Genomic DNA, 13,760 nt, shown 5'->3' on the forward strand with positions numbered 1-13,760 from the left:
GTAGCTACATACCTTTAAGCATTGCTTGATACACTCATGTTGGTTGTGTAGAGCTACTGGAATGTTCCATTGCTGGTTGCGATCTAAAAAGCAAAAGCATCATTTAAAAATATGTGGTATATTTATAATGGACCTTAAACATGAACACAATTAGTATTTTCTATTCTGTTAGGAGTATATTGTGGTCTGTGGATGAAATCTGGGTCTGTGTTGTGGACTGAGTTGCACTGGTGGCATAAACAATTACATAAAGATTCCAGAGAGTTGGGGTAATGGGTAAAATCGACTTAAATTCCAGGTCCTCATCCACATACATAGAAAGGGAAAAGGGCACTGGATAATATAATACAAAGATTTAAACCTAAAACTTTTAAAAGTAACACAATAAAGTTAAGTTACCTTGATTTCCATCTGATGGAGGTTTAGCTTGAGCTTTCCTGTTTAAATGAACCAGATTGCAAACAGCTGCGAAGGATATTGTGCACGAGTGACTTTTCATCTCCGGAAGTTCAAGGGGCTGTGGAAAAATAGGAATATTGGGTACCAAACAGTTGGAAATACTTGAAAAGAAAATATATAGGAATATAGCTTTGAGAATATTTGTTAGGCATTCCATACAAAAGTTTTATATAGAAAATACTAAAATGGACTATTGAAACTAAATAAAATAGTATATGGTAGGGTGGGGTAGGATCTGGATGGAACATGTTTTTCTCCTCCTATTTGGTGGTAAACAAAGAATATTTACAGAATTAAACATCCATATGCTAACATATTAACAGTTTCTTTCGTGCAAAATGCATTAGACAATTAGTCTAATACAACATATATACAAGACTAAATATTTGTTCAGACTATCTCCACAAATTATCTAAAATTTAGGCAAAAAATTTACCGCATACAATTTTTTTACAAAAACACATGTTATGCATATAGGCCCACTATATACAATATATATAAAAAATCTAAAGATTAAAAAATGTTAAAATACCTGTTTTTCCGGGTACAGCAGGTTTACCAACTTAATCACTGACAAAAAGTCACTGAGAGGATTTTTCTGGATGCTTCCTGATATGAACTGAAGTAAGACCCACATTATATAATCCCTACCCCCCTGGATGCATTGATCCCTTAGCTCTTCTGATGCTGCAAGCTGGAAAGGTAATGAATTAAAATCAATGTGTAATTTTATGATTGCTAAGCATTCATGAATGAATGAATCGTTCGGCGTCGTGGTGTAGTGGTTAGCGCGCCTGCCTGTAACCCAGAGGTAATGGGTACAAGGCTCGACGCTGCTACCATTGTGGGCGTATGTGTCCTTGGGCAAGACACTTAACGGCAATTGCTCCAACCCAGTGGTCACTAATGGGTTGTCTAAATTATCAGCCATACATAAAAAAAAGAAAAAACCCAAAAAAAATAATTACCCACAAAGTAACATACATGGTAACTCGTAGGCTGGCACGAGGTGTTAACCCGTGTGATAACGACTGTCGTTTTCCGGCCACGCGAGGATAAAGTAAGTTACATTCATTCATTCATACATTCATGAATGTAACTTACTTTATGCTTGCGTGGCTGGAAAACAACAGTCGTTATAACACAGGTGTTTCATACACCTCGTGTCAGCTTACGAGTTACAATATATGTTACTTTGTAGGTGATTATTTTTTGGAAGATTTTTTCATTATTTTTATGTATGACTGATAATTTAGACAACCCATTAGCACCCACTGAGTTGGAGCAATTGCAGTTAAGTTACTTGCCCAAGGACACGTAAAACAAGAACACATGCGCTCACAAACAATGGTAGTAGCAGCAACCTCTTGGTAAGAGGCAGATACATCAATCACTGTGCCACAGCACCAGACAGCATAAGAGTACCAGTGTTTAACAATACAAACACAGCATATTAAAAAAATTCTTTTTACATAATCTGTATAAAAAGTGTACTACCTAACTGATAGGAAGTGTTAATTAAACCTGATGAAAATGACCTGAACAAGACATTAAAACGTCTGTCTACAAAATTAGGGTCAGGGGGGCTACAATACAAGTATAATAAGCCTGGCAGCAACAATACCGGCGGTTCCCAAACTAGGGTCCGTACAGCTGTTTTAGAGGGTCCGCAATAAAGCTATGCGATCCAAAATAAAATCAAACATTAATAAGTTAATTGCAGCAAAAGAAGTGCACCCATCCCATTAAACAGCTTACCGTATTTGATAATTTTTGCATTTCCTTTCATTGGTGTGTTTTTTTTGCATTTTTCTTATAGCATTCTTGAATTTTTACAGGGCCGCGAAATATTAAAATATTTGGAAAGGGTACACCGAGCAAAAATTTTGGAAAAGTTTGAGAACCGCTGGTATATACTAACAGCACAATATATCTCACCTTAGTATGTAGATCTTCTACTATATGTGGAAAGCTTGCAAGTTGATAAAGAACAAAATAAATGACTTGGCAAGCCACATGTTGCCACATGAGGTGTTGTATGTTGGATTTATTTTCAAAAGTGGAACATTTTTTCACGGTAGAAAACATAAGGTCCACTAAGCCCTGTGGTGATTGAATTTTAGGAAAAACATTTAAATTAAATCTGAATGAAACTGTTATAGAAGACTTAGTCATGAAAAAAATTTATTGTTATAGAACATTTTATTCTATATGGGTGAGGTCCCACAGCGAGGCACACCATGGGATTTAGGCCAGAGTTGGTCCATTACTCCAACATTGTATATGAACATTCCATTCTATATGGGTGAGGTCCCACAGCGAGGCACACCATGGGATTTAGGCCAGAGTTGGCCAATTACTTCAACATTGTGTATGAACATTCTATTCTATATGGGTGAGGTCCTACAGGGAGGCACACCATGGGATTTAGGCCAGAGTTGGTCCATTACTCCAACATTGTATATGAACATTCCATTCTATATGGGTAAGGTCCTACAGCAAGGCATGCCATAGGATTTAGGCCACACTTGGCCAATTACTTCAACATTGTATATGAACATTCCATTCTATATGGGTGAGGTCCTACAGCAAGGCATGCCATAGGATTTAGGCCACAGTTGGCCAATTACTTCAACATTGTATATGAACATTTCATTCTATATGGGTGAGGTCCTACAGCGAGGCAACCCGTGGGATTTAGGCCAGAGTTGGTCCATTACCCCAACATTGTATATGATCATTTAATAGCTTAGTATCAGAAAAAAAGATTTACATTAAACAGTTTCTATTGAATTCGACCTAAAATAAACCTTGCAAGCGAGAATTAAAAAAAACTAAAAAAGCATAAAATTTAGGAAAATTTTGAAAGCTAACCATTTCCAAAGCTTCACATCTTTGTTTCTGATGCTTCTGCATTCCCAGCACTTGTAGGACCATGTCTCGCGAGTAAGTTTGATCAAGTATGTAGTTCAGGAGGCGATGTTGTCGCTGATACATTTCCTGGAAAACAATAAGTGAAATAAAAGACTCCGCAGAAAATGAATGTGAATGTAACTTACATTCTCCTCGTGTGGCCGGAAAACGACGGTTATTATAACATGAGTGTTCTGTTTCATACACTTCGTGCCAGCTTGCGAGTTACCATGTATGTTACTTTCTAGGTGTTTATTTTTTAAAAAAATTTTTTATGTATGTATGGCTGACAACTTCGGCAACCCATTAGTGACCACTGGGTTAGAGCAATTGGCGTTAAGTGTCTTGCCAAAGGACACATACACCCACAGTGATAGCAGTGACGAGCCCTGAACCCATTACCTCTAGGTTAGAGGCAAAAGCGATAACTTATTTTTAAACGATTAACCACTTTCAAAAAAGTTTAGGACTATGTAGTATTCAATAAAAGTAATCAAATAAAAAAAACAGTTTTAGTTTTTGATTTGATTTGGGCCTGGTAAAAAAACTGATACTAGCATTTAAAAAAATATAATTTAATAAAAGCACAAATATTACAGCAAAATTACCGGTCTGTATGGCAGTTGTTTTTTCAGTTGAAACCTCAACGTGTCGGCTTCTAGTTTCCAAGTGCTTGGTAGTTGATAGAAAGCGTGGTCAACTACTGGTAACAACATCCATCTTGCTGTAGTGGATACCATGGTGGCTGTGGCTCGAAAACGATCAATAAATTCCGTCAATTTACCCAACAAGGGCTGAAAATGAAGAAAATTGTAAATTTTTGTAGGATAAATAGTTAGTTATGACTTGGCACATAACATCCCATATTTTTTAATTTTATTAATCACATAATATCCTATATTTTTTAAATTTATTCTTCACATAATATCCTATATTTTTTAAATTTATTAATCACATAATATCCTATATATACTCAAAAACGATCAATAAATTTCATCAATTTACCCAACAAGGGCTGCAAAAAAGAACATAATACAGAATTATGGGGTATTACGAACATAATTATGAGTTGGCACATAATATCACATATGTTTTAATTTTATTAATCACATAACAATCAATGAATGAATTCTCGTAATTTACCCAACAACAAAGTGCTAAAAAATAAAGAAAAAAAGTTTTGTATTATGAATATAGTTGCCTTTAGTTGGCATATTAAGTTTTAGTAATCACATAATATTCTATACTCTTTTACCAATAAAAAAAGTGGATACAGTTATAAATCCTTTAAAAATTGTTTGTTTTACTACCAAATATAATAGCATTAAATTTTAAATAAATTTTACTTCGGCATAAAAATATAAGCTAAATAAAAGAGAAAAACACAAGAAAATCACTCATATTCTTGTTCTATGCTGTATGTAAAGTTAAGAAACCCACCCAGGGTGCATCCAGTAAGTCATCTTGCATATTTTGACGAATTTCATTCACAGCAAGATATCCAGGCAGCAAACAAGCTTCAGGATCAAGTAAGAGTTGAATTGTGCTACAAATCGCATCAACCTGATAATACAACATAATATATATTGCGCTGTGGCACAGTGATAAGCGCACCTGGCTCTAACCTTAGGTTATGGGTTCACGATCATATTGAACAGAAAATTATTTTGTAAAATTTTAGGAACCTACGTGGCACTGTTTACTAAGCAAGATTTGAGCATAGGCTCTGTATTTAAGATAAAAATTCCAGTTTGAATGAATGAATGAAAGTAGCTTACTTTGTCCTCGAAGGACCGGAAAACGACGTTCGTTATAACATGGGTGTTCATACACCTTGTTCCAGCTTCGAGTTACCATGTATGTTACTTTGTGGGTGATTATTTATTTTGTTTTTTATGTATGGCTGATATTTTGGGCAACCCATTAGTGACCACTGGGTTTGAACAATTGCTGTTAAGTGTCTTGCCCAAGGACACATACGTCCAAAATGGTAGCGGCGAGCAGCAGGCTAACCAGGCATGCTAACCACTTTGCCACGGCACCGGAGTTTATAGGAAATACGTTTATGGGAAATAACAGTACCAACTTTGCAATGCTTGTGATAACATGGTAAATTTCAAAGGTACATACACCTTACAACATAAGTTCCTACATAATCTGTCTAAAAAATAAATAGCTATTAGCTACCTGTTGCTTCTCTTCAATCCAAACTGACTGTGGAATTTGAGTCATCTTAAGAACCATACTGTGCAAGAGGTTCCTACACCCCTGTTATAAAGAATATGTTATACTTTTATACCTTAGCAGTCTGGAAAAAAAAGAGTTTAACATCATATCATGCTGCTTTCGCTACCAGGCATAACGTATTATTAGAAACAGCCGTTATGGTAGAAAAATAACAGGGAGAAGTCCCCTGATAGCAGATGAAACATCAGTCCAAAAAAATTGTATTTTTATTTTTATGGCTGTTTCTGATATATAGTGGGTGGGGGAAGACATGACACCTTAAGCGCATAATATCCAAATATTCTGATTATGTTTTAAACAATTAAAAATGGCCTATAGGAGTCCTGAGGATACAGTTTTATAATTCTTTGAATGTTATTGGTTTACTACTAAATCCGAAAAGAAAATAGAATGAAAAGGTGTCCCATCTCCCCCCACCCTACTATATACTAATATATAATATTAGTTTTTACATAAGGTAATTGTAATGGTAATGGTTTTACATTGCAAAATATATACAATATTATTCACCTTGTAGTCAACCATATGAACAAACTTCCTTATCACTTCATAAGTTCGACACCAGTGCAAACGATTTGTATGAACCAGTTCCGCTCCCTGAAGTTGGTCTAAAACTGGTCTAAAAGTTAAAAAGTGATTATTTGACCTCATTTTTGTACACTTATGCACTTTTAGTATTAAAAATAGACAGAGTTTAAAACAGAAACAGAGTTTTTTGATACTAAACAAAGTTTTTTTAAATTTACTTAATAGGCTACTTAAAAAAATATATATATATAGTAGGGTGGGGGAAGATGGGACACCTTTTCATTCTATTTTCTCGTCCAATTTGGTAGGAAGCATGTAAAATTTAAAGAATTATGAAACCTTATCCCTACGACTCCCATATACCGATGTTAAGTATATAAAACACGATCAGGATGTTTGGATATCATGTGCTAAAGGTGTCCCATCTTTCCCCACCCTACTGTATTATTAAAAAAACAGAGTAAAAATCGAAAAATATATCATACCAGATTTATAAAATTAAAACAAGCAAAATTTATACAATGAGCCAACCTTGGTAGTAGAAAACCATCTTGAATGCATGTTTCCAGGAAATCAAACATGAAACTTATCCTACGTGGATGTTGTTGCTTGTGGATGAACTTAATCAGTAACTGGAATACAATATATTAAATGTTGGCAACAGAATGGTCATGGAAACTAGTTTTTTTTTATTTTGCTAAGACTAAAAAATGGTCACTTATTTACTCTTTTTTCAAATGGTCACTTGTATATTATATTCTCTTGGTAAGAAAATTTCGAGTTATAACACAGCCCACAGGTGTTCTATAGTATTAGGCACCTTATGGCAACATATCCCTCGTGTCTGCTTACAAATTACCAAGTATGTAACTTTGTTGCCTTGTTGGTAATGTAATTGTTACCCTTTTTTGCAGGATTGACAATTTTGACAACCCAAAGTGATATAAGTGACCACTACGTTAGAGCAATGACTATTATTTGGCAAAAGTAGCCAAAGTAGAAAGAAAATGCTTTACTTACGGTAATTGAAGTAACATGTTCTTCCGTGCTTTGCGAGTTGTACAATGTTCGGAAATCTTTTATACAAGTTTTGAGACGCTTGGTGTGATCGAGATTTGCTAAACTCACGAATCCAGTAAACACCTCAACTATTATATCTGTGTTCTAGTAAAAAAATATTTTAATTTATTGCTTTGTAACTAGTACTGGTTTAAAAGTGAAATGTACAAATTATGCTGCAGAAACATAGAAATATACTACTTGTACAACAATAAGTGTTATTTTAAATCACAAATGCTATTTATTAAATTAAGCCATGTTGTATTTTATATGAGTGAGGTCTTAGAGTTTATTTTTAGGCTTACTCAGGCCATTAGCCTATTTAAACTTGGCCCTGACCAGCCAATACATTTTAACAGTATAGCAGGGTGGGGGAAGATGGGAAACCTTTTCATTTTATTTTCTTGTTTAATTTAGTAGTAAAAAAAATTAAAATAATTATGAAACCGTATCCTCACGACTTCCATAGACCGTTGTTAATTGTTTAAAACGATCCGGATATTTGGTTATGATGTGCTAAAGGTGACCCATCTTACCCCACAGTACTATATGTTAAAAAAGAACTTCAAGAATTCTAACAAAGTTTCTGCTACTAGTACTGTATATATAAACAAGTTTCATGATCTACACATGATACAAAAATAAAGAGATTTCTTACCAATGCTTTTCCAAACACAGCTTCCAACTGACTTTCAACCGACATTTTTGTTGATGATCAAATTTTCCACTTACATTTCCATACACAATTTTCACTGGGTTAGAATTATAATTTTTTTTCCTATGGAGTATGAACTGAAAAATAGAAACAATATTAACATGATTTAACAAAGAAAAAAGAAGAAAAAACTGTAGGTATAGTAAGGTGGGGGAAGATGGGACCTTCAGCACACAATTTACAAATATCATGATCCTGTTTTAAACAATTACCAACAGTCTATGGGAGTTCTGAGGATACGGTTTTAGAATTATTTGAATATTCCTTGTGTAGCAGCAAATGGAAAGAGAGAATAGAATGAAAAGATGTCCTATCTCATCCCCCGCCCTACTATATATATATATCTAAAAAAGAAATGTTTAAATGATTTGTTAAAAACATAAAGCACATGTAACAAGTCAAATCATTTTATCTGTAATGATATGCATACAAAACAAATGCTTTCTCTTAATGCAATTTTTAGCGCTTTTTACGACAGTATTTTGAATGTAAAACGGACAGTGCTAGTTAAACTGATAAAAAAACAGTAAGGCACAAATAAAATATAGTAGGCTATGAATATGCACCATGATACTCCTAAATTTGGGTTCGGTTAGGTTTTGTATATGATGTATGAGGCTTATGATTGTTTAAAAAAAAACTGGATAATTCAATTTTACGCTTAATAGTACAGAGCTACCGTATTTGTTGCAAATTTAGGCTTTTATCTTAACACAATTCTGCAAGCTGCTGCATCCAAGTTTCATCTCATAAAACCATGCCTAAAAAAATAGCAACATAAACAATATATATCCCTTTAAGCATAAAATTCGAGTTATTCCACATTTGAACGTTATACCAAACTAAAATTAGAAAGGAAATAATTTCTCAAAATTTAACAAAATCTCGTTTTCGATCTGTGCAGATCTACTCAACAATTTTTTACGACGTTTCTTATATTTTGCCGCCGGTAAACTGTCATAATTCTTCTGTGTATGCGGAATAACTGCTGAACTGTCCTTAAGAAGTTGTTTTGCTTGAGAATTCCGCTTTTTTTTGTTGGGTGTGTGTAATTTTTTGTGTGAACGTTTTTCACATATATGCATATGATTACAGTTTTCTGTGTTCACTTCATTTGCGCTCTTTTCACATTTATCCCGTTCACCATCACCCAACTCCTCTTCCTTTTCCATATGTCCTCCACCACCCACCTCTGGACTTACACAATCAACCCTAATAGGTGATGCATCTTCTTCATTTTTTTCCAATATTTTTTCTTCCGATTTTTTATCCTCCTCCCAAAATTCCTTATCATTATAATTCCCAACATTATATGAATGTTCCACTACATCCCCAACCTCCAACTCTTGATCATCATTTGAACCCCCTTCCTGAAAAGGACTCATATGATTCTCCTCCCTAACTGAATGATCCGATAAGTCCACAACTTCCACATCAACATCTTCCTCATCCACTGATTCATTCTCCTTGTCAAAAACTTCACAATAACTTTCCTTTAAGTAATCAAACATATTTACAACTTTAATTTTATCTTTCTCAATTCCATGATCCGCCTGATGTAAATAATCATGATCATCAAAAAAATTATCCAACGATCTTCCCAATTTTCCATCAGTGTCTTCAAGGTCCGGAGGATCCATCAGTACACTCTCTTCTTCTCTTCCCTTTATAATTAAATCCAATGATTCGGAAGTTACATTACAACCACGGTGCTTGGCGTCGTAATAAAGAGTCTCCATGCATTCTTGAGATGAATTAAGCATCTCAATCCCTTCAAATGCCTCATCTGCCTCCGAAAGAACAGAAATATCCGATTCCTTTACATTTTCATGGGAAATATCATTGTTCGAGCTCAACTTTTTGTTGGTTATTTTCACACAAGTTCGTTCCGTCAATTCTTCTACCTTATTTACCGAGTTCGTAATAGCTTCAATATTTGTGAATTTCATATCCTCAACTTTGCATGTTAAATTTCTCTGACATGTTGATGCATCAAAATTATCTGAAACTTTACCAGTAGTATCAGTTTCATGAAAATTATCCACTTCCTGTTTAACCTCAATTGGCTCTTTCATTCTACTTTGATCGTCAATGATTTTTTCAACAATTTCTGAAACAAATTTAGGTTTTTTTGAACCCTTATCATCAGAGTTTATTACATCATCTTTTTCTTCTAACTCAACATCTGCAGGGCAGTTTTGTGGCACAATTTCCATTTTTTCCTTTGGGCTATCTTCATCAGTGTATATGACACCTCTTGGCTTCTTGGCTGGCACCAAAATGACGTTAATTTTTCTCTTCATACCAGTCAACTTTTTCCTTGGGACTAAATCATTTACACTTGTTGTAACAGTAACTACGTTACTTGTCGCTCCCATTATATTCAAATCCCTTTTTCTTTCCAAGAGAACATTTATTTTTGGCAACGATTTAGGTTTGGAGAGAAACCTGTTAAATTTGGTCATATCTGCTCTGAAATAACTCTCCATCCCAGGGTAGGACGTTCTACCTAATACTATTGGCTTTATTTTCAGTGGTTTTACAAGTTTGACAAACTTCTCTAGCTCTTGGTAATTAGAGTGGTTACTGTAGGGAATTGTATAAGTTATAACACCAACAGTGGAAAGATTGCCAGAAATCCGCATACTGCCTAACCTTGCAGTTGGTTTTATCAACACTGTTGGAACAGCACTCCACTGAGATCCGTTTAAAACACTATTAGGTACAGCATTGAGCCTTGCTGACATTCCAACACGAAAAACCTTTCCATACTCTGGGTTAATAAGCAGCAAACGTTCCAACATTGCTTCTTCTACATATACATATTCCTGCAGTGCTTTTGCCACTAAACAGAGCAGGTTTTCATGCCCAATATATGACACACCAAACACTATTCTTTCATCAATATGATGGCGACAAATGCTAATGATATTTAACACAGCTTCTTGCTGAGACGGGAAATTACAGCTTGGTTCACAGTATGTATTATCCAGATACAGTAAATCAATAGGACGTATGGGGTTCAAACATTTTTGCACCTCCATTTCAACCATTTCGTTGAATCTGAAGTCACCAGTGTACAGAATTCTCGTGCTATCAGTCTCAAATAGAAACATGCAGGCACCAGGGCAATGGTTGGTAGGTATCATACGCACACATATGTTGGTGTGACCACATGAAAGACAATATGTGTGATTGTCATCCATTATCTGTATGTAGGTGTCTGATATCCCAAATTTCAACTTCATAAGTGTTGCTGTTACTTCAGTGCAATAGACAGTATGGCACCATCTTGAAGATAGGCCTACAGTGTGGTCACTATGCATGTGTGTTAGAAAGTGAAGTCTTTCGTCAGCTGTCTCTTTGAAACAATCAACCGAGACAGGCAAGCCATCTAGATTATGACCATTCATTGTGCTCTCTATATAATGGTAAAAAATATGGTGTAAACGTTAGTTTTGTTATTGACGCAACGGGAGTGTTTTATCCACCGCTTTTTAGGTATGAATATATGGTATATTTTTGCGTTTTACGTTATTTCTATTACAACAACAAAAAATGATGTGCAATAAGATCTTAGCTTTCATACAGACTCGTGCTAATTTAGTCATATGGTTGAGAATTTATTTATTTAATACTCTGTAAACATTTCTGCAAACTACCACACTTTCCCGCGAAAAAAAGGCTAAATAACTGAGGAAAATAAAACTTCCCCTAATTTGAGAGCACTAAAAAAGGAACGCACGACTAAATTTAACCCGATAAAAACGAAACATTTTAAACAATTGAAATATTTATTTTTGGCTGTATTTTTGGTAAATTATAATAATTATTACTGTTCTAAACTATTAAAAAAAAGCAGAAGCTTGCCTCGCGAACAAAAGAAAACTAAATTTACGAACGCCGTATGTGTGGCTTAACTTTCCAACGTTCAACGTTTGTATTTTAAAACCGTGTGGCAGTTTTATATAGCGTTGTTTAGTGGGGGTCGCTGACTGATCAGTTTATGGATCATTTATCGCTTAAAGTACTATTCGGCAGTCAATGTAATTATGATATAGTTTATGTGTTAGAAAATTTGCTTTGAACAAGAATTATTCGCAATGAAAAAGAGGCATCGGAATACTTTAATCAAAAATCGCGTAGAATTAACTAAATGTCTTCATCTGGACGAAGTTTTGCAATATCTTGTGCAGTGTGGCATTCTTACGGACGTTACAGTTGAAAGAATAACCTCGAAACCTACAAGGTTCTCGCAGAACGTTGCTTTCTTGACATGTCTTCCCACGAGGGGTCCACGAGCTTACGGTACTTTTCTTGAAGCGCTGAGGATTTCCTCTCAAGAGCATCTTGTTGATATTTTAGAAAAGGTAGACATATCTAATGCTATATCCAATAATAAACCTATCACCCCCACTACACTACATGCGACGATATCTTCAAACGTCCATAGTGAATTTGTTTGTGCTCGGAGACAGCCAATGGAAATCGGCAAATGCGAAGATAAAAACGACGCCAAAGACGGTCACAACAGGCTGCGTGTTCAAAATTCTACAGTTGCATTTTTCAATGAAACATATAACTCTGGATACAAGATGACCACGAAGCCACGCGGATATGCTCTTATTGTGTGTATAGGTAGATTCAATGCAGTAGTCAGATTACCCGATCGTCAAGGTACAGACGCCGACAAGAAAAATCTTCTTGCAATATTTGAGCAAATTAATTATAAAACCATCTTGGTAGAAAATTGCAATAAATTTGAAATGGAGCGACGGGTGAAGCAATTCGCTCAAATGGAAGAACATCGTAAATGCGACTCGTGCGCTGTGGCTATACTTAGCCACGGAAGCAAGACTGACATTTATGCGAGCGATGGGCGAAGCATTCCTATAGAATCGTTAATCAAAATGTTCGACAACGTCAACTGCCCTCCGTTGCGGAACAAGCCAAAAATATTCTTCATTCAGTGTTGCCGTGGTAACAATATGGATCAGGGAATAGATGCAACAGACGGACCGCCAACTTTGAACAGCGAGACATCAGATTCTTATAACTCTACTACGCACAACATTACTGCTGATGTTGATATTATCTCAACAGCCAGTAAGCGTCTACCAACGAGCTCGGACATGATCATTGGATATGCAACTTTACAAGGTATGCAATAGTTATAGTATATAGGGTGGGGAAAGATGGGACACCTTTTCATTCTATTTTCCCGTCTTATTTGGTATGGTTAACAAAGAACATTCAAAGAATTATAATACCTTATTCTCACGACTCCTATAGACAATTGTTAACTGTTTAAAATACGATCAGGGTATTTGAATATTATGTGCTAAAGTGGTCCCGTGTAATCATAATCGACCTTGTAATGTTTATAAATTTCTTTCAGGGAACGCTGCGTTAAGAAACACTCGCCACGGCAGTTGGTACATACAAGTCTTAGTAAAAAAGATTGCACAACACGCCCATGAAATGGATCTTTTGGAAATTTTAACTTTGGTAAACAGTGCAATGAAAAGTAAAGAAGGCCATTCGACTGACTTCGATTCGCAAGGTGTAAAAGAGATGTCCGAATTTCACAGCACGCTGTGCAAAAAGTTGTTTTTCTACCCCGGAATAGTACAGACGGAGAAAGAGCGATTATAATAGATATAAGATAACGTTATTGAAATTGTGTTCTTGTAATTTGCGTTCCTAAACTCCTAATGTATATACATAGATATATATTTATTGTCTATACTTTTCAAAATATTTAAAAACTGTTTATACTCTTATTTTTTAATTTAGCGCAAAATTCAATAAAATTTACCAATAAAAAAAATCTACATTA

General features: G+C 35.1%; 3 protein-coding genes across 5 annotated transcripts in view; 1 reads left to right on the plus strand and 2 right to left on the minus strand.

The window, feature by feature from the left end:
* The window catches only part of LOC149736625 (mediator of RNA polymerase II transcription subunit 23-like), a 22,423-nt gene extending 14,423 nt beyond the window's left edge, over window positions 1-8,000 (minus strand). For all 3 annotated transcript variants that reach the window (XM_089877248.1, XM_089877247.1, XM_089877246.1), the window contains exons 1-12: window positions 7,865-8,000; window positions 7,168-7,311; window positions 6,679-6,779; window positions 6,130-6,238; window positions 5,560-5,640; window positions 4,813-4,935; window positions 3,981-4,166; window positions 3,334-3,459; window positions 2,398-2,562; window positions 992-1,153; window positions 400-517; window positions 13-83 (exon numbers count right to left, since the gene is read on the minus strand). In XM_089877248.1, coding sequence (XP_089733374.1) covers window positions 13-83; window positions 400-517; window positions 992-1,153; window positions 2,398-2,562; window positions 3,334-3,459; window positions 3,981-4,166; window positions 4,813-4,935; window positions 5,560-5,640; window positions 6,130-6,238; window positions 6,679-6,779; window positions 7,168-7,311; window positions 7,865-7,909 — 1,431 coding nt within the window. In that variant the 5' untranslated portion in view covers window positions 7,910-8,000. The remainder of the gene's footprint in view (window positions 1-12; window positions 84-399; window positions 518-991; window positions 1,154-2,397; window positions 2,563-3,333; window positions 3,460-3,980; window positions 4,167-4,812; window positions 4,936-5,559; window positions 5,641-6,129; window positions 6,239-6,678; window positions 6,780-7,167; window positions 7,312-7,864) is intronic.
* Window positions 7,999-11,507, minus strand: LOC149736626 (uncharacterized). Its single transcript, XM_089877284.1, has one exon. The coding sequence runs from the start codon at window positions 11,332-11,334 to the stop codon at window positions 8,770-8,772; it is 2,565 nt and encodes an 854-aa protein (XP_089733410.1). The 5' UTR covers window positions 11,335-11,507; the 3' UTR covers window positions 7,999-8,769.
* Window positions 11,508-11,750: 243 nt separating this feature from the next.
* Window positions 11,751-13,751, plus strand: LOC149736627 (caspase-2-like). The gene is made up of 2 exons (XM_089877322.1): window positions 11,751-13,081; window positions 13,320-13,751. Exons 1-2 carry the CDS (start codon window positions 12,025-12,027, stop codon window positions 13,574-13,576), a joined length of 1,314 nt encoding a protein of 437 aa, XP_089733448.1. The 5' UTR covers window positions 11,751-12,024; the 3' UTR covers window positions 13,577-13,751.
* The last annotated feature ends 9 nt before the right edge of the window (window positions 13,752-13,760 follow it).

This window comes from Ciona robusta, chromosome 4, assembly GCF_009617815.1.
Source record: "Ciona robusta chromosome 4, ASM961781v2".
Lineage (NCBI taxonomy): Eukaryota > Metazoa > Chordata > Ascidiacea > Phlebobranchia > Cionidae > Ciona > Ciona robusta.